Here is a 27,691-nt window from a genome sequence, read left to right on the forward strand (position 1 = left end):
GTATTTGCAGACTGTATTGGCCCATACCTTGCCTTTTCACTGACCTCGTTCTCAATAATCGATTCCTGAGTAACGTGAAATTTTTTGGATTTCCGTTGATGGGAGGTAGTTAGGAGAGGGGGGTGGGTGCCTCATTTTTGCTAGGCATGTAGGAACATCAAATATTTCAGACATGTCGAGGCTTAGTATTGTGCTGTGGGACTGTGTCATTGAAGGTTGAATTTAGCTTCTCGACTTTGGAAATGTCTGGAGGTCGTCAGGAGATTCTACAAGACAGCACAAGGCCGGTATTTATATCGGCGGCGTATATAAGGATACAGTAAGCTTTAGGGAGCGTTGACAACACTTCTTATACCTACCTAGGAAGGGAGGTGTATTTAGATCAAATAGTCCATTCTCATACGATTCCATACAATACCTAAGTATGAGACAACTACACGTCTAGTAGCCCTCGGGGCAACCAAAGCTACAGTATATGGATCCTTCAGTGGTGGGCATCATAATTTCCCACCAGATGTTGCTCTTTTTAATAAAACCTGGATCGCCTAATAGAAAGCCTGAATTGTGGTATATAAACTGATAATGCAAGTACAAGTATAAGGCTCGTTAGGCTCCACAGGGGGTTGATTTCAGCATACTCTGGCTAAATAAACTAGGCTTCAGTGTAACCCCACCAATCGTTCGGGGGGAGACTTGTGTTGCTTAAGGTACCTGGGTCAAGCGGAAATGGCACCCTTCGAATTCAGTTATAAGTGAAGTGCCGTCTTATTCTTCTGAATACTTTTCGGAGCGGTGATATATATATTGAGAAGGAACATCTATTTCCTTCTTGATACCAGTGAAGTTGAGTCATGTGGCAAGGCGCTCTGCTCTGGTGGCGCAGCGCCCGGGGCCAGGGCTTTGCCAGCTGGGCTTCCTGCAATGCCTGCATCCACGAGCTGCATCAACGCAACCTTCCACAAAGACATTTCAACGCCCGAATTATTGAGGCTGAGCATTGTAAGGTGACATACAGAATGCACCATGCGCGAGTAGATTTTCATTTTATTTGTTTTATTACCTTCAACGCAATTAAATTACGACCGCGGCCAAAACCTCCTAAGCTGAAATCAACATGCGTGGGAGAATTATTATTGAAAGCCTAGTTTCAGTTAATACCACAATATTCTAAAGCCATGAATGACAGGTTCTACCAGCATCAGGGGCACGAGCACGAATACCCGGCCTCCAAGCGACAGTGCCTCGATGGACAAAACCAGTATTCAACAGAGGAAGCATCATTTACGCAACCCAAGTTCGTGAGCTATCTAAACACCAATTTTGAACAAATTGCCTTTGAAGAAACCTGGACAACTACTTCTCAGAACGAGCAGGACACTAGTGCCGTATTACCTTTTGAAACCCCGCTGCTCAGTTCAGAATTCTGTCAAGATATCTACACGGAATATTCAGAGGCTTCCAGCTCCACTGACTGGCAGCAACAAGGCTGCGGACTCGGGGGTCTTAATGATTCAGCGAACAATCTATTCGATCTTGGCCCCTCGACCACCAGTAGCGGTTATGGAGAGGTTTTTGGCAAAGAGACGACGCCAAACCCCAGGTCCCTGAAAAGGGAGCTCTGCTTTGGCATGGTAAATTAAACTGAAAACTCTTTTAGTCTGTTGATACTAAGTTCTTTAGATCACAGATATTCCGATAGCAGCATCCTGCTCGGGTATGTGATCATGGACGCTTCCATGATCCCGTTGGATTTTGTAAGACCAAATCAGCTGCATGAGATTGGTAGAAACTCGGCATTTGGTGAATTGAACGACCGTGTTGCTGAAATTATTTCTAATATTGACATGGAACAAGATATCAAGTTCCAGATCTACTGCAAGGCAACTAATAAGAGAGCAAGTATCATTAAAAAAGGAACCCGAAAACCTGGAGCCAACGAGCTACAATATGTGATGAACGCCATCATATACGGGCCAGAAGAACTATGTGATCCGGTTGGGGAGTACTTGACAAAGTGTGGTATATGTTTACAATCACCGCTACTGTGTGACAGAGACGTCCCGTACCAGAATCCGCAAGTGCTTTGCAGAGCCAAGGAACTCGTTATGACATTTACTCTACAAGATAATAACTTCCCCACGGAAGTCGCCAAAGTGGATACCTCTGATAAATTTTCTGCATTGACAAGTAATGTTGATGATCACCTTGAAGTGACAGAAGCCCCAGATGCCATCGTTACATCTTTATATATGTAAGAAGTGCTCCTTTTGCTATAGAGTATTTCAGAGTGTTGATTGAAACAGGCACCAGAAAAAAGCGTTGACTTTTATGGTGAAGCGCGAAGGTGGTTGGCAGTATGATGACTCACGAGATGATGACCTCTGGGTGAAAGAGATCGATGAGTTTGGCCAGGTAAAGTGAGTATAGTGGGAAATAACCAAAGGTCTATTCTGATACATACTGACCACTATAGGTACACGAATACGATTACTGAGATGTCTCAAAGTCACGAGCCGCTAGATTCTAGAGGGGGGTTACTTGCGGATCAAATGGGCCTGGGGAAGTCTTTAACAATGATATCTCTCATTGCCCTCATTAGGTGTAATGTGAAAGGTTTAATCCACACTGAGCAAGGACCCCTTCGACGTCTCAAATCTACGCTTATGGTGGTGCCTTACTCTCGTAGGTAACGAACTCCCTTCCCAGCTTTCTTGACGCTAATATTGCAATGAAGTCCTCGAAACATGGGATACACAATTGAAGCGGTGAGACACAGCCGATTCATGCTTGTAGCGAACTGATTGCAGATGCTGATCGTCATAGGCATTTACAACCGAATACTTTAACGTGGACGCGGTATCACGGATCTCAAAAGCGCAAAATATTGTCTCTCGGCCAGTTCGACATTGTCATTACCACGTTTGAAACACTAGCTGGCGAGCAGAAGAAGCATTTGGATTCAAGTCATATCAAAGATACACTCTTCTCGTACTTTTGGCACCGGATTGTCTTGGACGAAGGCAGGTTTATTCTCTCCCTCGATCAAAAAATTCGCTAATCATTTAGCCCATACAATTAGAAATAGAGCTACTGCAATAGCACGAGCATGCTGTGCGATTAAAGCAACTAGTCGGTGGGCTATTACTGGAACTCCCATCCAGAACCGTTTTAGCGATTTCGGTAGCTTGCTTGAATTTCTGCAAATATCTCCATTCTCGAACCCCAAAATATTCGACAAAGAAGTTATCAAACCTTGGGTAAAATTCGAGGATCGCACGAGACTAAAGAAATTGGTAAACTCCATTTCCCTTTGCCGATCGAAAGGCGTCGTTGATTTACCACCGCGCCAAGATATCATTCGCAATCTCAAGTTCAATCCCGAAGAACAAGAGCTGTATAACAAAGTGAAAGAAAGTACAATCACAAAATTAGATACCGCTCTATCTTCCAACCCTCTGCATCCTGGCCAATATCTCAATGCGTTGCAATGGCTTAATGAATTGCGACTTCTGTGTAACCACGGACTAGCCCATTCGAAACGACCTGTTGTCAAGCCATCGGAACCCAGTCCAGAAAACATACAAGTATGGACCAAAGGATCAGCAAATAAGGCCTTTGAGACCATGGTCTGTGCTGGCGAAGCGCAATGTTCTGTTTGCTGGGAGCTACTCAGAGATGGCGCCGGTGGAGGGCAGAATGCCCAGGTTCCCAAACCTCATCTTACTAAGTGTTTAACACTCATATGCGGTTTCTGTTTCAAAAGCTCTTCGAGATCAAAGAAAGCATCGACATGCTCGCACTCCTCGCCATGTAAGAGTTTCGAGGTCTCTTGGAATTTAGACAGTATTTCAACACCAGGGATTGAGGGTTCGCTGCTAGCTGTCCAACCCGAACTTGTTTCTACGAAGCTTCAAACTCTAGTGAAAGATCTTCAGAGTTCTCCTAATGAAGAAAAAAGGTATTTAGGAGGAAAAGGCTTGCAAGCAAGATGCTAACGGCTTTCTAGTGTCGTCTTCTCGTACTGGACGTTTACTCTCAACCTCATCGAATCTCTTCTCCGAACAAAGTCGATATCTTATACTCGTATAGATGGTCGACATTCAGGTGCAAAGCGAGAAGAAGCAATTCAGAAATTCCAAACAGACGAATTAATTCAAGTAATTCTAGTCTCTATTACTTGTGGTGGTGCTGGGTATGGATCCCAGCCCTTTTCCCTCGAGCCCGGTCTCCAATGTACTAATTAGGGCTGCAGACTCGATCTCACTGCTGCATCGATTGCCTACCTCATCGAGCCCCAATGGAATCCCATGATGGAAGAGCAAGCTCTGTGTAGAATTCATCGCTTGGGACAGCGGAAAGCGGTCAAAACTATCCGGTATAGGATCGAGAACTCATTCGAACAGGTTTGTATACCCCGAGCTGGTATCGATGGGAAACAGAACCTGACAATGAACTAGAAAGTAGTAGCGACACAAGACCTTAAAGATGGGATGGCAGTAGAGGCCTTTGGCCCTGACGTGCGTGACTATTCTATGGATAGTAGACAAAGACTCATGGTAAGCTCTTACCACACGAACAAGCTGGCTGATTTAACCTTCAATCAGGAAATGCGAGATAGATTGTCTTAGGCGAGATTGCTATATTGGGCGAATTGAGGCCATGAGTAAGGGAGTGTTCCTGTTTCTTTATTAGTATTCGAAGACTGTTCGTTTGTTGGACTTATTAGCTGCTTACCTTTATAAAAACCGACCATTGAACTTTTCATTTAGATTTATTCTTCATTCTACACATCCTAATATTTATGCAATTGCTTCTTATGCCAGCGTCAAGCTATGTCTCCAACATCTTTGTAACCTGTTGGACTTTATATTGGATTGGTCAGCAGGCAGTCAAAACCCGATTTTGTAGCGTAGTTGACACTTCACCCTTCTACAATACTGATAGACACTACATATTCCAACGTATCCTATTCCGACATCTAAGCACGTGACTGTTGTGCGAATAGAAGTTGATTGCAGACCAACTTCTTCTATAGCGAGCAAGCAAGACTCAATAAAGTAGATAGCTATAATGCAATCATATGCGCCTTTTTTCCCCCCAATACAGAGTACCCATGCCATGACATTTGACCTCCAACAATTGCGCTTGTTACTAAAGGGGCTTAGTCTCCCGCAGTGCATGCAGGCAAGGCTGGGTAGGTGTTCCACTTCGCCAGCCTTCTCATCACCAAAAGCCTATTAGTATGGATATGTATGTGCTTCAGAAGCGTGTAGCTCTGACCGAGTACTCATTTGTATTGATTCAATGCTCACCATATGGCTCACCCTTCCCACTTGAGATTCCACGGCAACATGGCGACAGTTCCAACCGCCACCCCGAACTCGATCTTTGAAACTGCCTATCGGAAGCTGAAGGACTCTGTCACCTCTGCAGATGCGAATGCCTTTCAGTCGACCTCTTTCGAAGATGTTTGGAAAGCGGCTGAGGAAATCGAAAAAGCTCACGAGGCCAGAGGCAATCTCCGCAACATGCGACGCATTGCCCCTTTCCTCAAGGGTTTGCAAAACTATTCCAAAGTGATCGAGGTATCATGTAATGGCACGCCATATATGCCCTGGATTTGGGTGAGTATAGCTATCTCTAGTCTTATTTTACGACGCTTATATAGAAGCAGGCTCCAGTGAAGTTGATGCTTCAAGTGAGATATCCACGTGACCAGATATCATTATATCACCTGACAGGCGTGAGTGACAGCTCGCAGATCAATACACAAGCATATTTGATAAGCTGCTTGATGCGTACCGTCAAATCGCCGAAGTTATGCCCCAGTTTGGTCGGCTCCAGACGGCCTTCAGTTATGACCCGAACTTCCAAGTTGTACTCGGCCTTGTTTACTCAGATATTCTCGATTTCCATCGCAGAGCGTACAAGTTCTTTGGAAGAAGATGTTAGTACTCTTCCCGAAAGATGCAATAAATTTTTTAACATGACGACACCCTTAGCATTTCACCTATTCTTCGATTCTATGTGGAAGTCATTTGAATATCGATTCAACAGTATCCTCAAGGATTTCGCTCGCCATCGTGATCTTGTCATGAGAGAAGTTGTGGCTATCGATGTAGTAGAGGCACGTGAGTTGAGGATCAAATTTCATCAGGAACTAGAACAGCAAGAGAAAAGAACCCAGAACTATTACCTCCACGATTCGATTTCCTGGCTCAAGATCCCAGATGAAGAACATGATGACGAGCTCGATCAGTTAGCAGAAAAGAGGCAAGAAGGAACCTGTGAATGGGTTTTCAGAAACCCAATCTTTCAATCTTGGAAAAATGATGCACATAGCGATGCTATTCTTTGGGTGAAAGGGATCCCAGGAGCGGGTACGGCTACATATTTCGCACTGTGAGATCTACTAATTATTACACAGGGAAAACTATCTTAAGCACCCATATTATCCGCCAAATGAAAGAAGAAGGCAGGTTCACGACTGTTTACCATATATGCAACAGTTATACAACAGGAAAGCATCTTCTTGGAGAACTTATGCGGGGTGTGATAGTTCAACTTTTGAGGGCTGATCGCGACCTTGCCCCTTATATATTTGAGAATTATGCCAACAAAGGTCTGGCTCCGAGCGCAGCCCGCGTAAAAGGATTGCTGGAAAAGCTTGTCCAAGCAATTCCCTCTATACGAATTATTGTTGATGGTTTGGACGAGTACCCTCTTTCTGACCAGAGAACAATTCTGAATGAGTTGCTATCGCTGTCTAAACTACCTGGTGGCCAATGCAGGATATTATTTTCTAATAGGGAGAGTGAAAATATCAACAGAAGGCTGAATGGCAAGCCTACTATATCTCTCAGGGACGAAAACGTTGACCTCAAGAAAGATATTGGGCTATACGTACATGCAGAACTCGATAGCTTTCGGGGTGATTTTGGTAACGATCTGATTGACCGAATTGAAAGGCAAATCGTGGCCAAGGCCGATGGTGAGTATAGTCGTTTCGATATGCACCCCTCACTGACGCATCTGCAGGCATGTTCCTCTGGGTACGTTTGATCATGCAAAGTCTAGAGGAGTGCCATAGCCCACAGGAGCTTGTAGAATCCGTTAAGACTCTCCCAGAGGGTCTTGACAAAGCGTGAGAATATCCTTTTTTGAGCCCCTATATTTCTCGCCCTCTCCTGACACTAAATCCAGATATAAACGGATCCTTGATGATCTCCGTTCTCGTAGCTCAGATAAATCTATTCGAATACTACAGTGGATTGCTTGCTCATTTCGGATCATGAAGGTCCACGAGATCAAAGACGGTGTTGTACTTCAGATTGGCGGCGCCATGCTCAACGAGCAGACAAAGCTGGTGGATAGCTTTTGGGAACACTGCAGGCCTCTCATCGAGAAAGGCCCGAAGAATACCATAGACTTCGTTCATTATTCAGCTAAAGAGTGGGTCTTGCTTCAACTGCACGCGGAGAATATACTAATATCGTTGGGCTATGAAGGTATGTTCTTCACGAGACAAGTGGGCCCTTTTTGGATTTTTCTGAAGCACATTATGGACTTGCCTTTTCATGCTTGAATTACATGAACTCGAGTTACTGCTTCATTGATTCTGCAGTTTCGAACCAAGTGCTTGAATTCAGAGTTCTTAAAGGCTTTCATGGCTTGCATCATTATGCCAATGAGTTTTGGTTTCAACATCTTCTTCAGTACGCCAAATCCGGAGACGTTGTTGAAGACGAAGAACTAGACGAGCCGTTGGAAGAAATTCGAGAGTTCTGGAAGGAGGAACCTGGCATCGGTGCTAGAAACTTGAAGTTAGACGACACGACTTCGGTCGACAAGATCAATTCCCGGCTGGAAGCTCTAGCTTCGAACCCAGTGGCTCAATGTATGGGTCTAGACATCTTAACATTCCAAAAATTCTTGTCGCAAGAAAGTTCAAGTCACCAAGCACCGGCAGGCAAGTCTTTAAAACCTGATATCTGTTAATTTGGCTCTAAAATTTCGACAGACTTGAAGGACGAGGAGCTCCAGCACGATCCTACGCATTTTAGCGATATTAGTCAACGCTACCAAAATATCGTGCGGACCCTTATGGACTGCCCTGTGAACACCCCCCCTGAAGGTATTCACCCTCAAGAGTTGCATATGTTCAAGCAGACATATCTAGATTCGGCGTTCATTTGTCGTTATCGAGAATGCCCTCGTTACTCAGACGGCTTCAAAACGTTTGAAGATCGTGACAGTCATGAGAAGAATCATACAAAGCCTCTACGCTGTGCCGATCCGAACTGTGAATTATTTGCTAGAGGCTTCGCAAAAAAAGCCGCACTCTTAAAACACAATCGGAGGTATCATCCCTCACCAGAGGAAGAAGCACCTCCAGCTTTCGATCCCAGAAAATCACCGGAACCACCACTCGTTGTGCCTCCAGCTCCAGCACTGACATTGGCACCTCCGCCTCCGCCACCTCCGCCACCTCCTCCACGTTATGAGGTCCCAAAAAACCTCTCCAATCATGGTCACCAAGAGTTGGCATCGACTAGACGCCGTGTTAGCAAGGCGAAGAAGGGACAGAAGGTGCACAACTGCGACCTGTGTGCAAAGGTTAATATCACCACGCCTCCAAGGGTCACTAAAGCTGATTAAATCCTAGATTTATACTCGCGCGGAGGGTCTGAGGTATCTCGTCTTTCTTTTGGGGACATTTTGAATTACTAGATCTAACATTGGACTAGACGACATAGACTCAGTCATGGGAATCCGGAATATCCTTGTCTTTGGGATGGTTGTGGCCGAGAGTTTTTTCGCCCTGATCTTCTCGAACGGCACCAGCAACAGCAGTAAGTACATTACAGCATCGACAAAGCTTCCATTATTCTGATGATACAGTGAAACAAAACCCAGCCTGGCGGGGAATGCCTCAGGTCAAGACAATAACTGAAATCTTGATGTACTATATTCGCAGGCCGGTCGGCTTACATAATTGCGACTATCATCGTGATAATACGACATCAGCAGTTGAATCTTGAAACAGGTAAGATCGAAAGGTATCTAAGGATACCGAGGCACAACGAAAGCCCGAGGAGGCTGGGTGTACCCTGGATGATTGCCAAGCGTTTGTGGTTGGACGCAAGAAACTGACCATACAGCGGTCAAGGTTATACACCAAGAATAAAAGTTGCCAAATAAGACCGTGATAGTATTGCTGTGACTTTATGGACTGGGCATATTTTCTTTGACAGAAGAGTGGCGAGCCAGAAGAGACATCCCGGCGTGCGTTTTGCGGTCCATAAAATGAGGCAGCTGAGAGGAGAAATGGAATTGAATTTCTAAAAATTGACCTTATACGAGTAGTAGATTTATTCTGTCGTTTCTGATTAGCGGCAAGGACTAATCTGAGCTACTGTAGGTCTTGTTTGGAGGCCAAGCTTGGCGATAGTATATGTGTCCGCCTGTAACTTAAGAGTTGGATTTCCTAATAATTAACCTATAAGACGTAGCATATAGTCTCGTTTAATTGGTTGCAACTTGCAAGGACCAATCTAAGCTACTCGAGTACTATAGTTCTTGTTTGGAGGCCAAGCTTGGCGACAGTATATGCGTCCGCCTGTAACTTAAGAGTTGGATTTCCTAATAATTAACCTATAAGACGTAGCATATAGTCTCGTTTAATTGGTTGCAAGGACCAATCTGAGCTACTGTGGGTCTTATTTGGAGGCCAAAAACTGAACATTAAATTGAACATTTGATCGTCATGATAGTGGATTTGTAGTTGGATTTCCTGACAATTGACCTGTGAGACGTAGCATATAGTCTCGTTCAATTGGTTGCAATAACCATTGCACGCATATATGCAAAGCGTGGAACGGCAAAAACTACCCGAGTGCCAAGCCAAGATTACGCAAACTTGGAGGCCAGCCTCGTAGATTGCCAGGCGATGGAGTCGAATTTCCAAAAAGCCGCACTTCCTTTGCGATATTTGGCAGCTTTCCATTGGCTATATGCGCCTTGCAGACGCTGTGGGCATTTGCCAAGACTTCTAGGCCTTTTTGCATTGCCTCATGTGTGTGAGCCAATTTGTGGTACGGTTTTGGAGGCCATATAGGTCTGAAGATTGCTTTCCCAGAGTAAAATTTTCGACAATTACACCTACACGGGAGACTTGGATGCCGTCTTCTTATTGGACAGTCAAAATATTTCCCAAACGTATCGAATATTACTCAAATTCTGATATACAATACGACGAGAAGCAGAATATATGCTGACTATACCTCATATAAAGCATATTTTGGGGTTATTTTGGCAAAGCTTGGCTGCAGGCTTCTGGGGGGACTGAAGCCTAGAACTACGGGCGAGGTTATTCCCACACTGTATGAATTTGGAGGCCATGAATTTGGAGGCCATGCCGTACCGAATCCACAAGCGAAATCTCATCGAGCGAGGCCAATTCTCAACATATAACTTGGGTGAGGAATTTGTTTAGCCTCTTGTGATTGGATATTTGAAGTTTGAGCCTTTGCAGGCTGTGTTACCCCGCCCCCAGTCTCCGCCCCAGCCTGGCTACCTGCAGAAAATTTGACTTCCCAATTTGCAATTTGGAGGCCAACAACCTTTCGTTGAATACGATCTGATTAAAGTAGAATTCTCAAAAAGATCATACTGACAAACTGCTCATTCTGCATTTCTGATTGGATAGTCATACATACCCATGGTCATGCCGCACATAATGCAACTAGAGCTGCACACCTCATGCACTATACACGATACTGGCTGTGGCTGGCTGTAGGGTCGAATTTGGAGGCCAGAACTGGAGCCAATAAGATGCATATAGAGGAATATCAGTACAAATTTTCCAAACCTTGCCTTGATAGAGCAACGAAATAGTTGCTTCTGATTGAACGACTGATCTCCTCCAAATCACACCCCACCACCACCCCCCCTCCTCTCCCCGCTGCACCCTCCCGCTCAAAACACAGATCTATGAGAATGAAAAGCAGTAAAGGAGAAGATTCAGTATAAACCTTTCAACTCATTAATGGAAAGACTAGCTAGATTGGCGTAGAGAATGGGGCAAGTGTCATCGCTACACCTTTATAGTCTAGGAACACTCAGAAGTAGGAGGATATTGAGAATATAGCCTGCTTGTTGGTATCACAGGTATCGTACCGTATCAAGCAGTGGTTCAACCACTAGCTAGTAGCTACTGACTCAATCCTATATTGCATTCGTGTTGTCTTAGCTAAGTGTAGATGACAAGGCGAAGAGGTTATGCCTCCGCATCGCTTAGTCATTGATGCTAGTGTCATGTGACCGCATATCCCGACACTACTTGTTATAGGCTCACTTCAACTCCTCCTTCCTAAATAGGTCTGCTGCACATCGCATGCCTCAGAGCTCGCGCGGCTGTAGGAAACCCCTAGAGCATGCTCTAGGATTTTCCCCTAGAGCATGCTCTAGGGCACGCGACATGCAACAAAATACTTAAACATCCATTTTCAAGTCTACTCAGGTATGATTCGATAGAGATTTCCCCTCATGTGGGTACTGGAGAATCAATCTTACTAAGATGTATAAACATAGGTAAAATACGGAAATGGAAGCCCCACTCAGAGTGATTTACTACAAAATGATTGTCTATTTAAGCAGCAACCAGAATTTAAAACTACCACGCTATCTACTTCTCTACTAACTTCTCAGTAGCAAATTCGGCCAGACTTCCAAGAGATTTCTGGTTACTGAGAAGATCAAGGAAAGGAATGTCGACTTTAAAAGCACCCCAGATCCAAGTGCGAAACTCCGCCGCAATCATACTGTCCATACCAAACTGCGCTAAAGGCTTTGCATTGTCTATCTGGTCCACTGGCATGAGAATTGCACTGGAGAAACGTTTGCGCATAACTCTCAGGACGGCCTCTATGAGCGAAAGAGCATCTGTTTCCGAAACAAGAGTCTTGACTGCAGCTGCAGAAATCTCTTTCAACCACGAGGGTGCATTTGCTAGACCTGCCTGGGAAGCATTACCCGCATCACCGGATTCTGCGTTGCCCAGTAATGCTGCAGACAGAACCGCAGAGCGGGGATCTTGCATGTTGCCGATCGTCGTGACATCGAAACCTTGGTCCATGAGACTACGAAGCCCAAGTGGTTCCAGTCCGGTCAGCATGTGTGCATAGTCTATCTTCGATCCTCGCCCATCGGTAGCTTTCGTATCGCCACCTGTTGCGCTGAGGGAAAGATCGATGACCTGCAAGAATTCCTCTTCTTTCAAGGGCTGGATACCTTTTCTCAAGAGAAGAGCTTCTATCTCCGGGTTTTCGTGGAGATAACCGACTTCAGAAATCATGCCGAGACCAATCGAAATAGCTTTCTTGCCCTGGGTGCGGCGCCATCGAGCAAAAGCATCGAGAAATCCATTTGCCGAACAATAATTGCTCTCTGTCGCAGTCGCGACACTACCAGAGACCGAAGACGTCAAAAGGAAAAAGTCAAGTGCTTCGTCGTTGCCCTCGAGCGCGTTGTGCAAATTCCATGTCCCTGCCCATTTAGGCTGGATGCTTGTATGCCAACCTTCATGGCTCATGCGGGTGAAGAGAGCTTCTTGAAGACCCATGGCCGCCTGTACAACACCTCCGATAGGCTTTCCGGTGGCTTTGCAGGCTTCCACGGACGCTACAATATCCGCAGCTTGAGCGACATCTCCTCTGGTCACTGTAACGTGTGCTCCTTCGGCTTCCAGGCGAGAGACGAGCTCTCGTGCGCTGGGCTTGTCGCAGCCTGACCTCCCGACAAACACAAAGTGTCGTGCGCCTCGAGCCATCATCCAGCGGCTCAAACTACGACCCAGACCTCCGAGACAACCAATAAGGAGATAAACCTTTTCGGGGTCGAGAACCGTGAGATATTTCGAAGGCGCAACCTTTTCACTTGTTAGATCTGCTCTCTTTATAGACAGATGTCGAAACTTACCGAAACCCTACTCTCGTCATTTTCAAGTGACACAACCACTTTTCCGATCCTGTCTCGTACTGAGAAATAGCGGAAGGCCTGCGCGGTTTCTGAAATATCGAATTTGGTGATAGGACCCGGTATGGCATTGCCAGAGCGGTATAATTCGAGCGCTTGTTTGGTTTTCCTATTGATATGTTAGCCAGAGTCTCAATATTCGGGTGGCCTTATAATGAAACTTACTCAATCCAGATATCCCGATAGAACTGATCTTCATGATAATATAGCTCAGTCAAGTCAAAGGCCGTAAAGGTTGTGTTTTTCAAGAACATGTGCACTTTAGGGGCGAAGGTCAGCTATGGCTTCTTTTCATCGAAGCTGGGTTGGATCATGCTTACTCTCGAGTTTGCCAGCGTCAACAAGTTCACGTTTTCCTATCTCAATAAAACGGCCAAAATTTGCCAGGCAGTCCCAACTTGCATGCATCAGATCTCCAATGAGTGAGTTGACTATTAAATCTACGCCTCGACCGTTTGTAGCTGACCTGATGCCGTCTACAAAAGAGGCATCACGCGAGTTGAAGATGTTTGCGTCCGGTACACCTAACTCATTGATGAGGTAGTCTCGTTTGACTTTGGAACTGGTAGTGGTATAGACAGTTGCACCTATTCGCATGGCCAAACTGATGGCCGCAGTACCAACTGCACCAGCACCTGCATGGATGAGAACGGATTCTCCAGCTCTCAAATGACCCCGATCAAGCATCGCATAAATGGCGGTAGAGTAAGCCATGGGTATCGTGCAAAGAACACTATGCTCTTCTCCTGGTAGCATTTTATGCGCAGCCCAGGCCGGTACTCTCTCTGTCGTTCCGAAATAGTTTGGCGCCATAACCACAACCCGATCGCCGAGCCCAACGTTTTCAACTTTTGGTCCCACTGCCGTCACAACTCCACAAAATTCTAGAGAGCTAGTTCCTGTCTTTGTCTCTACGTGCCCGCTCATGGTGTAAATATCCTTGGCGTTGAGACTGACAGCTTTGATAGCGACATCGATGAATCCTGTTGGAGGTGTCGTGGCTACTTCCCGGATTTGTTGAAAGTGCAATGAGTCGGTGACCCCAGGTTTATCTATACTGAGTTTTGCCGGTCCAACTGTGGAAAGGGGTTCCTTTTCGATGGGTTCTTGCTCTCCGATTCGTCTCCTGAATTCGGTATTTACTCCGAAATCTGGTCCAAAGCGGCTGGTGTAAAGAAGGCCATCAACTTGGATGAACTCCTTGTCATCAACATCCTCATATACGGCCAGGATTCTGTCCATGTACGCAAAAGTCGATGTGTTGTCCAAGACGCCCACGGGTCCAACATCGTATATGGTGAAGCGCAGCGATGGTTGCTCAAGCATAAGAGCTCGAGAGAGACCATTCGAGAGCGTCAAATTAGGATCCGGGGTAGTTAACATGCCGGCGCCAGTGAACCACAACAAATTCGTGGCTATATCCGTACACGTACGGAGCCGATTCATGTCTTCCGGGCTCATGGTAGCCAGAAACTCGCGCTCTATTTCGAGAAGAGATATGCAGATCATCTTTGAAGAGACAGAGGCTTGATCCAAATCGGCAATGGAAACGTTGTTGACTTGAGCTGCACCGGCTGTCTGCTTCAAATAACTTGATAGAGATTTTGTGAAATCGGCCACTGCGGATGACGGCTTATTACCCGACTACAATGTGGTTAATATTGAATCAGAGCAGCGTGGGCTTAGCTTGGGTAGAGAAACTTACGATAATCAAAATGTCCTTGTCTAGTAGCGACTTGTGATTTGGCCGTCGTACGGCTAGAAGGATCTGCTTCCTAACCTCTACGACTGCAAATTCAGCAGCAGCCAGACTATGAAGCGCACTGTCGGTTCTGCGAGTGACAATAGCACCACCATCACCGACAAGAGATATCAGCTTCTCAGGAGCATATTTCCAGAGTTTCTCCGATTCGGCAAGCTACATTGATGTTAGGATCAGTGAATTATCAATATCAAAGGTAGTATAATGAGACCCACCTTGCTGACCAGAATTGTATCGAAAGGACCCGATGCTCCATTTCTCACAGTCAGATCACCATTATCAGCCAGGCTGCCAGTATTCCAGGATTGGATTCGTGGAAGTGATGTGTCTTTGTGGAGCAAAGATAGCCAATTCGTTGGTTTGCAATCGCAGTCTGGTCCAAGTTCAAGGACGCGCATTCTCGGATTGCTGTGTCCTGCGAGGTCGAGAAGTGCCCCAATGGCAGCCTGTGTCTCGTTATCGACCAAGTCAGGCTGTTGTCGTGAGATGAAGGTATCGATATATCGATCCAGCTGAGGTTCTGCGCCCGGGTGGAGGCTCAGAACATCCGGTTTCCAATTTACACGGAGAATTGGGTGGCGTTCCAAGTGTATACTGTCGCTGGGTTTCACATCTCCCATCTTACCGGTGTAGAGGGATAGACGAACATCTTTCATGTCGACTACCACATTACCTGAAGGGTCTAAAAGGGTAGCGTCAATCCTCCTTGTCGCAAAACCTGTTGTGGTCATATTTGTGTGGATTGTAGCTTCTTCGTTGTTGGTTTCCCCTAGAGATTGAATTCGACACTCGGAAATGAAGACTGGGAGAAAAGCTTTGAGAGTACTTAGGTTACCACCTGTACCACCCATAATACCAGCTTGCCTAAATTCCAAGGTCTGGTGTCAGTCTTGCCACATTATGAGGGATCGGGAAGTATAAAGGACGAGATCTCTTCAAAAGAGGGCAGAAACTATTGCCAATACGGGGAAATTGAAAAGAACTTTAGCGATTTGAAAACTTACAGGCAAGCGTCAACAGCAATTGGGTGTACGAAGTACTCTGTATCGGTCTCCTTTCCGACCCTCCTCTTCATATTCGTAGTTGATAATGCATCAGATCTGACGCGACCCCCGTCAGTACTCAAGCTTGTCAATGACTGGAATTGTGGCCCAAAGCAAAGTCCTTCACCGGCAAGCTTCTTGTACCAGCGGTCCATCGGCCACTTTTCGAAACCGTCTGTATTCTGGACTTTGATTGTTCCTTTCAAGGGTAATGGAGCTCCAGTACGAATACTTCCTGAACAGTGAAGAGTGCCTTGCCCTGATCCCCACGACGATACCGAAAAATCACACCAGTCTGTGGATTTGCTTGTGGTAGATATTTTTCGCCATGAGATGGCCGTGTGTAGCTCAATCTCTTTCGTCCCCATGTCTTGTTCGTCCTGAATCACAAGAGCAGTGCTGATGCTCACATTCCGGAACTCAAAAGAAGTGCTAGGCCTAGCAGACTTTTCTGACCCGGCGCTTTTGAGGCCCTTAATTTGAGCGATGGCTTCCATAGCCATTGCGAGATAGCCAACAGCCGGAAAAACGATCTGAGACTCGACTTTGTGATCCAATAACCAAGGGGCTTCATTGACTCGCAAAACATTTCGCCAACTCCAGTCTATTCCGCTACCAGCAACATGGGCTGATCCCAAAAGCTCATGGCGTACATGTTGTCGGTTTCTAAGCTCGACGGAAGGTCGGGACTCAGCCCAGAGGACACCAGCGGAGTAATCCCATGGATATGGTTGGAGATTGTGTAATATGACTTGATTTTGTCTGGGCAATTCTTGGATATTCTGCCACTGTAAAGTATGGCCATGAAGATAAAGGCTCCCTGCTAATTTCTTCATACACACGTCGGCATCTTGATCCCTCACCAATGTGGGACTATATGGGAGGACCTTTTTGTCGACTTTGATTGAAGCTCGGACATGCTGGACGGGTCCTTTCAGAGCTGGATGAGGCCCGATCTCAACGAGATGTGTTTTTCCCTCGCCGATAAGATCTTGAAGTGCGGAACTGAATTGCACAGGGTTTTCGAGATTGTCTCGCCAGTACTTCGCCTTTCGTGCCTGCTTTGCAAGGTATAGGTATTTCCCGCTCTCATACCCAACGGATGAAAACATGGTAACGGCAGACCCACGGAGAGTCGAATTGCCATCCAAGTGTGGAGCTAGAAGACTCTCATAGAGAGTGCCAATTTCCTTTACCAGATGCGAATGGTAAGCCTTTCCGCCGGTCTGAAGCTTACGAGCGAACAGATTGTTCTTCTGTAACTCTGCTAGGAGAATCTCTATCCCTTCTTCAGATCCACTGAGCGTGACACTCTCCGGAGAGTTGACACAAGCCACACATACTTTCCCCCGCAGGTCCTGTTCTTCAATAAATTGCTCAGCCCGATCGGGACCCATTCCAGCAGCGACCATAGTTCCCCTTGACTTTAGCTTCCCAACAGCATAGCCTCGAAAGTAGGCTGCAAGAATGGCCTCTTTTGCGTTGAGCAACCCCGCTGAAAAGGCTGCTGCAATCTCCCCTGACGAGTGTCCAATTACTGCCTCAGGAGTGACCCCCCAACTACGCAATAGGTTAACTATGCCGATTTGAATGGCCGTGCAGATTGGTTGACTGCGAGTGACATGATTTATTTGGCTGGTGAGCGGCGAATCCAAGAGGGTTTGTTCTAGTGTCCATTCTGGAGATGTCTCCTTAGGTAAGCTCTTTAAGATGCCGTCGAGATCCCGGATGGTACGGAGAAAGGATTCGCTGCTATGAAGCAATTGTTTGCCCATTTCCGGGTATTGCGCCCCTTGACCTGTAAAGATAAAACTGAAGGGAAGGCTCGCTGATTTTACGTCGACAATTTCAGACGAATCGGGTGGTACCAGTTCGGAAAGCCCATCTGCCCGTACCTTTGCTAAGACGAATTTCTTGTTGGACATGCCGGGGGATTTCTGGGATAATGTAAAAGCGAGACTTTTGACCAAGTCTCCATCCCCTCGTTGGACAATCTCTTCGGTCTGTTTGAGGCGAGTCTCCAATGACGGTTTCGATGCAGCTGAAAGAGGTAGCACAAGTACCTGTGCTGTACAAGCGGACTTAATTGGAGCTAGTTCGTGGGTTTCTTCAAGGTAGCTTTCGAGAGATTCGACAATGGCGTGGGCATTTGCACCACCGTATCCGAACGAATTGATGCTGGCGCGGCGAATATCTCTAGGCCATTCTCCTAGATCCATTGCAATGCTCATATTTGCCTTCTCGAGGTGAACTGGAGTTTCCGAAATCAGTGGAGTCCTTCTCTGTTGGTCCGGATCTTAGGCTAAGAAAAAGGATGCTTACTTTTGGGATTCAGGTTCTTGACACCATATGTTGGTGGAATTTTCCCCTTGTCTAGAGCTAAAGCTACTTTGATCAACGAAGTAAGTCCACTGGCTGCTTCACTATGACCAAGATTTGCTTTGACCTAATTATACCAGTGAAGTTAGACGTATAATTTGATAGGGGGGTTCCGAAACGCCGTTACAGCAAGGGTGTGGAAAAATCACTTACCGATCCAATCACCAAAGGCCATTTTCTGGGACCAAAACAGCTCTGTAATCCATCGACTTCTATAGGGTCGCCAACTGCGGTGCCAGTTCCGTGGCACTCAATGTAATCTGTATCATCGAAGCTCAGATCAGCACCGGAATAAGCCTTGCGTATTACAGCTTCCTGTAGTTTAGCACTGGGTAATGTGATTCCAGAAGTCCTTCCATTTCTATAACATTATTATTAGCTTGTGATACGCGTTTAGGAGCAAAAGCTAATGATCAGACTCACGAGTTTATAGCCGTACCACGAACAACGCTCCAAATTTTGTTGCCGTCTCTAAGAGCAGAAGAGAGAGGCTTGAGATATATAGCGTTTACAGCTTCGGCTCTCCCGTAGCCATCAGCTGAAGCGTCAAATGTGTGACAAGTGGAAGTCGGCGAGAGGACACCCCCTTTCATGGTCCCAAGATGCTGTTCGGGGGCAGTGATCAAGTTTGCAGCTGCAACAATAGCCCCATCACATTCTCCATTCTTGATTGCATTCACGGCATTATGAAGACAATAGATTGATGAGGAGCAAGCTGTATCGGTCGTGAAACTAAAATATATAAGTACTTGTTAGAGTAGTCATGGCATCCGAGAATCTGAGATGTCATCTCGAAGAAAGTACGTACCTTGGACCATGGAGATTGAATACGTGGCTAACTCGATTTGACACTGTATGCGGTTAGTCTTTTGGTTTCGGGAATAAAAATTGGAAGCCTCGAGCTACACAACAGCAAAATCAAGTGACTCTGCTTTCACGTAGCTCCATGGTGCTCTAGAAGATTCAAAGCAAAGCTATATGTAACTTACTTATAGCTGTGCCCGATCCCGTAGCATTATATCGATGCATATAATCAGGATCACGGGCCTGCATAGTCAGATAATCAACGGTAAAGTTGCCGACATAAACCCCTGTGTTAGTTCCGGAGATTTGATCCATCGATACTCCAGCACTCTCAAAACACTCAAAGACTACTTCTAAGAGCTTCCTTTGCTGGGGATCCATGTAAGTAGCCTCTAAGTTGTTGATACCGAAAAAGCTATTCTCAAATTGTCGAACATCCTCTTGCAAGAAATATCCGCCATCTGCATCCATTACTCCGGCTCGGCTACCATCTGGATGATAGAATGCATTGATGTTAAAGCGCTCCTTAGGTACCTTGCCTTGAGCAGACTTATTGCAAGATAAAAATTCCCAGAGGTCGGAGGGAGATCGAATGCCTCCAGGTAGACGGCAAGCTAGGTGTATTAGCAAGTTGATTCTCTTGGGCTATTGGAGGATTTACCCATCCCCACAATACATATGGGATCTTCTTCTTGGCTGGGTTCTAGGACATCAATTCCGTTAGAACTTTTAGCCCCATTCCCATTGGAATAGTTGTGCCCATTCGGAGTGTTTATCCCGTTAGATTTATTAACCCCGTTGACACCGTTAGAATTGTGGAAGCCATTGGTGCCATTGGTGCCAGTAATCTTCTCTGCCATCTTTCAGTGGGTGTAAGAAAGAGATGGTAATATTGAAAGAGGTATAGGAAGGCGACCGTCAGTGAATCTTCAATTTGCGTTTAGCTTTGATTCTCACAAACTATTTCGAATATGGATCTGGGTAATAGACTTAATATATCTTAATCATCTCAAGAACTCTATCAACGTCACATGATTAACTAAAGCAGCTCACTCTCTATAAAAGATAATATGGACATACTTTCTCACATGCTTATACATGCTAGTAAACTAGTAGCTGCTACTTGTAAAGGGAAGTAAGTCCGCGGCGGTGGTACAGCGTCAGTTCAACGAAAGTAGTGATTGCCCTAAAGGGGAAACATTAACGAAATTGTAAGATTGCTTATCATTTCGTGCATTGTTTCACGAAATATATGGGCTGAATGTTCAATCCCTAGTGGCTGTTTTGATGCCCGATGAATGGCATATAAGCAAACCAAAGCTGCAGCATGGCGCTTCCAGTAGGAAACTCATAGAAGTTCTCAGCCCTATGGGGATAAAGTAAAAAGATCAATTGGCCTAGTCCTGTCAGCACCCATGATATGTGATTTGTGCAGAAACTCCATGCCATGACTACCCCTGTGTAAAGCAGTCATCTTTGCATGTATCGGCATATTTTCATTTACAGATTAAACAGCGGTGAAGCGATAAGACTTCCACTGAAAACTTCTTGGAGCTAAAGAAATTGAATTTCACCCGAGATAGCATATGATAACGCTCACTTACAGACCTACCCTAACCTCTCTGAATACTATCGACTTCCGCACCAAACTTCTGCAAAACAATATCTGAGAGAAGCACTGAGAATGTCGGAGAGGCAGAAATACGCTTTGGTCACAGGGTAAAATCGTAGACAACATCAACGCTCTGGAATTACAGCTGACGTGCCTTCTAGCTGCGGCCAAGGTGGTATCGGTGAGGCTCTTGTTCTTGAATACAGTCGGCGTGGTCTCTATGCTATTGCTACCCTTCTTCCACAAGAATCTAGCGAGCATCTTGATAACCAGAAAATCACCTGGTTCCCATTGGATGTGACAAAAGATGATTCCATACTAAGCTTCAGGGAGAAGTTACATGTTGTTACTGGTGGTCATCTTGATATCTTGGTCAATAATGCGTGAGTGCATTAAAAATTATGCTTGCAACTGATTTTGTGTGCTGACTTGACTTCTACAGTGGAATATGTGAGTCGAGTATAGCTTTTGTGAAAGTTTACGACTAAGTATTTCCTAGGCTATACAATGACAGCCATTGATACCGACGTTGCATCTGTTAAAAGAATGTTTGATGTTAATGTCTTTGGACCTATGCGAATGGTACATTACTTTCATAGCATGTTGATTGAATCCGCGGGAACAATTGTCAGTATCGGTTCTATTGGGGGGATTGTACCATATATATATGGCTGTAGGTTTCGATTTCTTTTGCCATGAACCTGAAGCCTTTTTTGACATGCCCTATAGCTTCGTATAATGCTACCAAAGCAGCCTTGCAACACTGGACTAATACTCTCCGCCTTGAAATGGCCCCCTTCCAGTAAGCTTCTTCAAACTAATACTAATGAGAAAATCATGGTACATATAAGCTGAGCAAAATAATTTCTAGTGTCAAAGTACTCATGGTATGAAAGCCTTTTCTCTGCAGTTATGTATCTCAGACAACTAATGTCATTTCTCGAAGATAATTTCCGGAGAGATTGGGACCAATATCCTCAAAAATGATCAAAACCGAGAACTACCAGCTGGTCAGTAATATACATTCTGCCTCTATATCACTCAATATCTAATCAAATCTCCAGGCTCATACTTTTCCCCTCTCGCTTCAGAATTCAAACAGCATGTACAAAGAATTCCAAGTATATTTACTCCTGCCCCACCAAAGTTCTCGCTCATTCGGAATATTTCACTTACAAAAGTTCCCAGAAACTACGAATCGCTTTGTGTACGCCGAAAACGTCGTAACACAAAGTTTAAAGTCATCTCCGCCAGCCTGGTTCTGGACTGGAAGCGCAACACGTATCATTCGCTTTTTGGACACATTTGCTTTTCGTACTATATGGGCAAATCAACCAATGACCTGGTCAAGGGCAAGTAGCTGACTGTGCCACAGGATTATATCTTCTGGTCTGACTTTAATTTTGGGAAACTCCAAAAGGCTCATGCACTGAAACAAGCTGTGGCGTAACATAGGTAGTCTTGTAATCTGGGGCTTTCTCAACACTCTCCTATAGATACTTCAACTACTACATCAACTATAACACGGTCCTCATATTCGCTCTTACACTCTTCCTCAATTACTTTCTTAATATCATCCCCAATTTCAGTGTAGTGTCTTGTACGATAGCCTTCCCATTTCTTTTGCCTGCTTCTTCGTAGCTTTTTCGGTCTCTGCTACTATATCAAACGATTCTTGCGTAGAGAAATATGGAAAACCCGCTAAGACTGTCCTCTTCCTTATCTTTACATACTGTTGGTTAATAATATCACGTGCCTTAGCATGTATTAACTGACCAGTGTGTAAATGCGCGTATGGTTATCAAGTGCTGAATTGAGAAGTTACTTGCCTTGTATTAGACCTTTATATCTGGTGGCGAGCTACTAAAGAAGACTTGGTCAAAAATATCAAGTTCCCTTTGGATCTAATAAGTGGTGGAATAGTTGTAACACCACATATACAGTCTACTATTGAAATCACTTCTGCCGACCTAGATATGCTTGATGTTTCGGACAAAGTGTCGAATAGGTGATAATTTGAGTTGATTTGATTGAGAATCTGTCACGAAATAGTAGAGCATCAATAGCCCGAGTTATGTTGCCTATGACAACTATAAAGAGAGAATACTAAAGTATAAAGTGGAAACCTGGTGAACTAGAGGTGGGAATAACCTCAAAGTGCACGGACCACCCACATATCGAGTCTAGCGCGCGTGACATAGATTCCGTCCCGCAAGCTTTACTTCCCAAGCACATCTTTCACAAACTCCTCAATATACTTGTTTGACTCCTCAGGAAAATGAATTAAGGCCCAATGAGACGCTCCAGGTATGATTTCCTTCTTCAACCCCGAAGCAAAGAACATTTCTTGGCCGTCAAGCATAACCGGCGGCAACGCAGGGTCTTCACCAGCCATAACAATCATGCCCGGCATCTGGAACTTGAAGCCGGACATATTTGCAAGCAGTGGGAGCTCTTCCTCGCTGTTTATCGACATGGTACGGTACCAATTCATTAGGCCATGAAGACCATTTCGGGAATATTCTTGGACTAAAGTTGGTACAAAGTGTTAGTCAATTGTTATAATATTGATTGAGATACACGTACCATAATGATCTAGAATCTCTGTGCTCATGAGTGGTGTGGAAGTAATCTTATCAAGTCTTTCCCCGATGAGCCCGATAGAGACCTCAAACCCAGGTAATTCATCAGAAGTAACACCTCCAAACATACTACTCAAAAAGCCTCTCAAAGTAGCCTCTGATCTCCCAGCCAAAGTCTCAGCAGTGGGGCTAGCAAGTTGTAATTGATATCTGAAGTCCGGGAGTTCTTCGACGAACTGTTCTAACGTGATGACGGTGGGTCGAGGCGGGAAGAAAGGGACGCAGAACGTGAATACACCGCAGATGAGTGAGGGGTGGTACATAGCTGTACGCCAAGCAAGAAACGCTCCCCAATCATGGCCGCCTAAGATGACAGGCTCACTAGTTACCTCGCGGATGATGTGGGCTATATGGGCTGAAGTTTTCTTCATGGAATACTCCAGAGGGGATGAGGGTGAGGAGGTTCGACCATATCCGAGCATATCTGGGATGGCTACTTGGAGACCCAAGGAGAGCAGCTTGGGAACTTGAAAACGCCAGCCCAACCCTAGATCTGGCCTGCAAGGGGGAAAAGTCAGAAATTTTGACATCTTAAGGAGTCAGGTGTGGAGCTGCTCACCAGCCATGGAGAAGTATAACAGTAGCGGCTGCTTTGCCCTCGGGCTTTGCTAGCATGTAGTGATATGTGATATCATCTTCAATGGTAGTATATTTATGCTCGACTCTAGGATCATTTGGAACGAGGGGATTCATAGCCATCTTTTTTATCGATCTTTTTACTTGGTGACGGAATAGAGTATTTTCGTCAATATGAATCGTAGTGAGAATGGGATAGAGTCCAGAGAGAAACCGGGGGCTCAAAGATCCTCAAACTGAATTGTGAAAGTCAGAAGAGACTTTACCTTCACCGCTGTTTCAATTCTCGGCAGTTCCTTGCGGGTAGATAGGAGACTTGAGGAGAAAGATCCACGGTAGTAGCTTAGTTCTACGCACATTAGTATCTTTCATCGAAGAACATGAAGTTTTCAATTACCGGCAGTCAGCAGTAGAAAGATGTCCTGGAATCTCCTATCAACTTAAATCTAACCCCATTTAGACCGCAGACCGGAAGCTGAGCGTAGTTGTACACAACTAGTATCGATAATCACTATCCCTTCTATTCCTGTGCTACCCAAGATTCGAAATGTGACCCTCTCTTCCGGGATAGAGGCCTGCAATTGGGACTTCAGACGTTAGGAATCAACGTGTATCACTAGTGCTATGTTCTTTAAGATGCATGTGAATGTTAATTTTTCATCAAATGTTATGTCTCCGTCTGCACGACCATCATGTCAGAATCTAGGCTCAAGCAAACTTTGTCAAGCCGTATCTCTTCCAATGATAGCAATTTCTGCATGCTTATTTATGCCCCGGTTTCCAGTAGTAAAGTATGCACATAAGATTTAACTACGTCTCTAATACACTACATATGCATAAGCCCAGTAAGTTATTCGTTTCAGACTTCCTTGTTTGAAGTAGGTGGCTGATGGCGTCAGCTGAAGCTTGGCTTGTATCTTTATCAATGTTCCTTGATGCAATGTGGGGTAGTTGCTTTGGAAGTGCGGACGGGAAGTCTGACATACCTTATCCTGTAGGGATGTTTTCCTGCTAAGCTTATTGCTCTATACGTCCGTTGGCCCTTGTAATTTTCCTTGGTTGTAGGCTAAGTGGAATAAGCATAATTTAACCACCAATTCTTTATCATATACTTATGGTTATGATTTACAGGACGTCTCTATAACTATGTACATTTTATGTGGTCTAAGCGGAAAGAATAGGCTTCAAAAAACCCAAATAGGATTTATTCATTCACTTCTAGAAAATTAAAAGCATAAGCTTGGTCGTTTTGGAATTCATACTCTCTTCAGTTGCCGTAGCCACTATATAGACATTATCTAATTTATAATAGAAACTTTAAGAACACCGCCAAATCCCAGCCTACCCGTTAAAGCTTTAGGTAAGTGATCATAAATATAAGATAACATAAACAGGTATGGAAAAAGTCCATATCTATGAAGTCAATTTGATAAGTACTGTATCCACGATCAGAAAGTAGTATCAAGCAATACTCTTCTTTATGTTATATAACCTAGTCTTATATGAGTAGATGGAAAAGATCCTGTAAGAGAGAGCTGCAACAGTACAAGGAAGGTATAGTTTTTCAGAATAATCGTCAATTCCAATCAAATTAACTAGCCTACGCGCCAAAACTAGCAGAGCGGCATTATGCCAGTAGAGCTAGAATACAAATCCACAACTTATGCCTGATTTCTTGAACATCCCCTACCAAGGAATTTCATTTCCGTCAATCACATTGAGAAATTTGCCAGAGTAATTATCGCGAGTAGCTTCCTCGAGCTACAAAAGATGATTATTAGCAAGAACTCCCTAGATATACAATAGGGACAACCACTTACTTTCTTGACCAAGCTCGCGACACTGTCGTCGATGGTTGTAGGTGCTTGTTCCATGCCAATGTGACGAGCGATCCAATTACCTGGACCAGTTTGGACAAGGCTATCTTTCTATTAGGTTCCTCGATTTAAAATTTGTACGAGGGGGGAATTACCCAGGGTGGAAAGCGACTGTAATAAGCCATGGCTGACTACAATGAATTGCACTGTATCGATTTGTTAGATGGCTTGAAAAGTCACGTACGTATAGACAGAGCATAAGTCTTACCGTGTCAACCAATTCAAAGTAGCTTTGGAAGCACCATAAGCAACAGTAATATGAGTACCCAAAGTACCCATCATACCAATAGAACCGCTGATGGAGCTTATGGAAGCCCACTTTGGAGCCTTTGATTTCTGAAGCAGTGGTCTGAGAGTTTGGAACAGTACTAGAGGAGCGAGAGCGTTGGTCTGGAAACTGGAAAGGAAGTCCGCGACAGGAACGTCTTCCAGAGCTACGACGGGTGGACTGCCTCCTGCATTGGCATAGACGATATCGATGTGTTTGATACCCGCTTCTTCGATAGCGACCAATGCTTTCTTTGGGTCGTCGGTAGATGTGCTTTCGATATGGACGAGGAGAAGGCTGGAATCGCTTGCAGGCTTGAATGACTTCAACTCTGCTACAGAGGGAGCGCTGCTGTTACGGATACTTCCGATGACGGTGTGGTTGGGTTTCGCCAGGTAGTATTCGGCCAGTGCCTTTCCAATTCCTGGGGCACTTTTTAGCTTGGATATAGTGACTCGTTTGAGCTGTCTACATACCTGAACTAGTTCCAGAGATGAAGACTACTGTTTGCTCGGCCATGATGACGAAGGACTATCTGTCTGAAAAGTGGTGTGTTGAGAGGCAAATAGAGTGCTGTGCTGAGTGTGTTGTGCGTGCGGTTTATTTCAAGGTTTGGAATTGAAAGATAAAGAAGATAACCTGCGTGGGGTATTCAGGATGGGAAAGATGTCGGCTTCCAATTCGTAGACGGAATAGTTTAGACTTATACTCTGCAGATTTGTCTCACATTGATTTCAAATCGCTATAGTAGGTCAAAGGAACAGACCCCATTAATTATTAAAGTATTAGCTGAAAAGAAAGAACCCCGCTAATCCATTTATAATCATTTAATGTTTATCTAATAACTATATCTCATAACTTTTGCGACTTTAATATGCTAGTAATATACTAGTAAACTACTAATAAGCCTACTAAAACAATTATGTAAAGAATATAACAAGATATCCATATCTTATTATGAAGGAACTAAAGTAACAAGCACTACCTTTAAATTTAATAATACAAGTAATTGCACGTTATTCAGCGGGTTGTATCTCTCCGACCTACCTAAGAAGTGCTTAGAATGCGAGCATGCAAACCGGCGAAAGAATTATGCCGAAAGCCCTCAGCTGAAGGGAAGATATCATACCGTATCCGTGCGAACGAGTCGTGGAGTCGGGGCTGGGGAAACATGAAAGTGCTGAAAACGTAAGATACGTACGTGCGAATAAGTTGTGTAACCCTTAATCAGCTTCACTTCACAAAGAAGGATGGACGCGTCAAACCTGCCACAAAAAAAAAAACATGCATGCAGTTAGCAAGTGAGATAAGATAAGCTCTTAGGGCTGTGGCTTGAAAATGCAGTCAGCGGAAAGATCTCCATGGACTTCTCGGATATACAGTAGCGCATAGAGCCTTGTGTTACCGGAGATGCGGGTCAACAAGAGCTTGTATACCAATTACTCGTAATGGCTATCTGAAGAATGTTGGGTAATAACATTGTAATTTTTCTTGGTAAATAACTTCAGCCTGATTTTAGGATTTTATATCAGGCCAGCAGATTGTCTTGTCATGTCTTACGGCCCCTTGCATGAAGAACGCAAAGCCTTACCAAGATTCACGCAAATTGCTTCAGCCACCGCCGTTCACGTACTAGAAGAGCTGTTAAACAATATAGGGAGTGAATCAAAGTTTGGATTGCAAAAAGTACCCA

At 44.8% G+C, this 27,691-nt stretch overlaps 8 protein-coding genes across 8 annotated transcripts; 5 read left to right on the forward strand and 3 right to left on the reverse strand.

Moving 5' to 3' along the window:
* Positions 1 to 1,724: 1,724 nt before the first annotated feature.
* RAD5A_0 (DNA repair protein RAD5A) lies at positions 1,725 to 4,457 on the forward strand (the record flags this gene model as incomplete). Its single annotated transcript, XM_031150047.1, has 7 exons — positions 1,725 to 2,251; positions 2,304 to 2,417; positions 2,474 to 2,682; positions 2,808 to 3,024; positions 3,086 to 3,958; positions 4,007 to 4,192; positions 4,253 to 4,457. The coding sequence occupies 7 exons, from the start codon at positions 1,725 to 1,727 to the stop codon at positions 4,455 to 4,457; spliced, it is 2,331 nt and encodes a 776-aa protein (XP_031004301.1).
* Positions 4,458 to 5,351: 894 nt separating this feature from the next.
* On the forward strand, positions 5,352 to 5,952 carry LHYA1_G005098 (uncharacterized protein; the record flags this gene model as incomplete). Its single annotated transcript, XM_031150048.1, has 2 exons — positions 5,352 to 5,624; positions 5,755 to 5,952. 2 exons carry the CDS (start codon positions 5,352 to 5,354, stop codon positions 5,950 to 5,952), a joined length of 471 nt encoding a protein of 156 aa, XP_031004296.1.
* A 34-nt stretch (positions 5,953 to 5,986) lies between these two features.
* Positions 5,987 to 7,148, forward strand: HET-E1_18 (Vegetative incompatibility protein HET-E-1; the record flags this gene model as incomplete). The annotated part of the gene is made up of 3 exons (XM_031150049.1): positions 5,987 to 6,380; positions 6,428 to 6,991; positions 7,039 to 7,148. The coding sequence occupies 3 exons, from the start codon at positions 5,987 to 5,989 to the stop codon at positions 7,146 to 7,148; spliced, it is 1,068 nt and encodes a 355-aa protein (XP_031004297.1).
* A 143-nt stretch (positions 7,149 to 7,291) lies between these two features.
* LHYA1_G005100 (uncharacterized protein) lies at positions 7,292 to 8,658 on the forward strand (the record flags this gene model as incomplete). The annotated part of the gene is made up of 3 exons (XM_031150050.1): positions 7,292 to 7,508; positions 7,625 to 7,897; positions 8,021 to 8,658. 3 exons carry the CDS (start codon positions 7,292 to 7,294, stop codon positions 8,656 to 8,658), a joined length of 1,128 nt encoding a protein of 375 aa, XP_031004287.1.
* Positions 8,659 to 8,764: 106 nt separating this feature from the next.
* LHYA1_G005101 (uncharacterized protein) lies at positions 8,765 to 9,041 on the forward strand (the record flags this gene model as incomplete). The annotated part of the gene is made up of 2 exons (XM_031150051.1): positions 8,765 to 8,852; positions 8,917 to 9,041. 2 exons carry the CDS (start codon positions 8,765 to 8,767, stop codon positions 9,039 to 9,041), a joined length of 213 nt encoding a protein of 70 aa, XP_031004288.1.
* Positions 9,042 to 13,326: 4,285 nt separating this feature from the next.
* On the reverse strand, positions 13,327 to 19,883 carry DEP5 (Reducing polyketide synthase; the record flags this gene model as incomplete). The annotated part of the gene is made up of 10 exons (XM_031150052.1): positions 13,327 to 14,679; positions 14,741 to 14,953; positions 15,013 to 15,661; positions 15,802 to 18,136; positions 18,163 to 18,286; positions 18,373 to 18,580; positions 18,643 to 18,951; positions 19,028 to 19,070; positions 19,209 to 19,637; positions 19,685 to 19,883. 10 exons carry the CDS (start codon positions 19,881 to 19,883, stop codon positions 13,327 to 13,329), a joined length of 5,862 nt encoding a protein of 1,953 aa, XP_031004285.1.
* Positions 19,884 to 22,853: 2,970 nt separating this feature from the next.
* Ephx2_0 (Bifunctional epoxide hydrolase) lies at positions 22,854 to 23,976 on the reverse strand (the record flags this gene model as incomplete). The annotated part of the gene is made up of 3 exons (XM_031150053.1): positions 22,854 to 23,164; positions 23,222 to 23,775; positions 23,837 to 23,976. The coding sequence occupies 3 exons, from the start codon at positions 23,974 to 23,976 to the stop codon at positions 22,854 to 22,856; spliced, it is 1,005 nt and encodes a 334-aa protein (XP_031004286.1).
* Positions 23,977 to 25,934: 1,958 nt separating this feature from the next.
* On the reverse strand, positions 25,935 to 26,517 carry gsfK (Short chain dehydrogenase; the record flags this gene model as incomplete). The annotated part of the gene is made up of 2 exons (XM_031150054.1): positions 25,935 to 26,422; positions 26,475 to 26,517. 2 exons carry the CDS (start codon positions 26,515 to 26,517, stop codon positions 25,935 to 25,937), a joined length of 531 nt encoding a protein of 176 aa, XP_031004307.1.
* Between the last annotated feature and the right edge of the window lie 1,174 nt (positions 26,518 to 27,691).

The sequence above is a fragment of the Lachnellula hyalina genome (assembly GCF_007821495.1).
Source record: "Lachnellula hyalina strain CBS 185.66 chromosome Unknown contig00093, whole genome shotgun sequence".
Classification (NCBI taxonomy): Eukaryota; Fungi; Ascomycota; class Leotiomycetes; order Helotiales; family Lachnaceae; genus Lachnellula; species Lachnellula hyalina.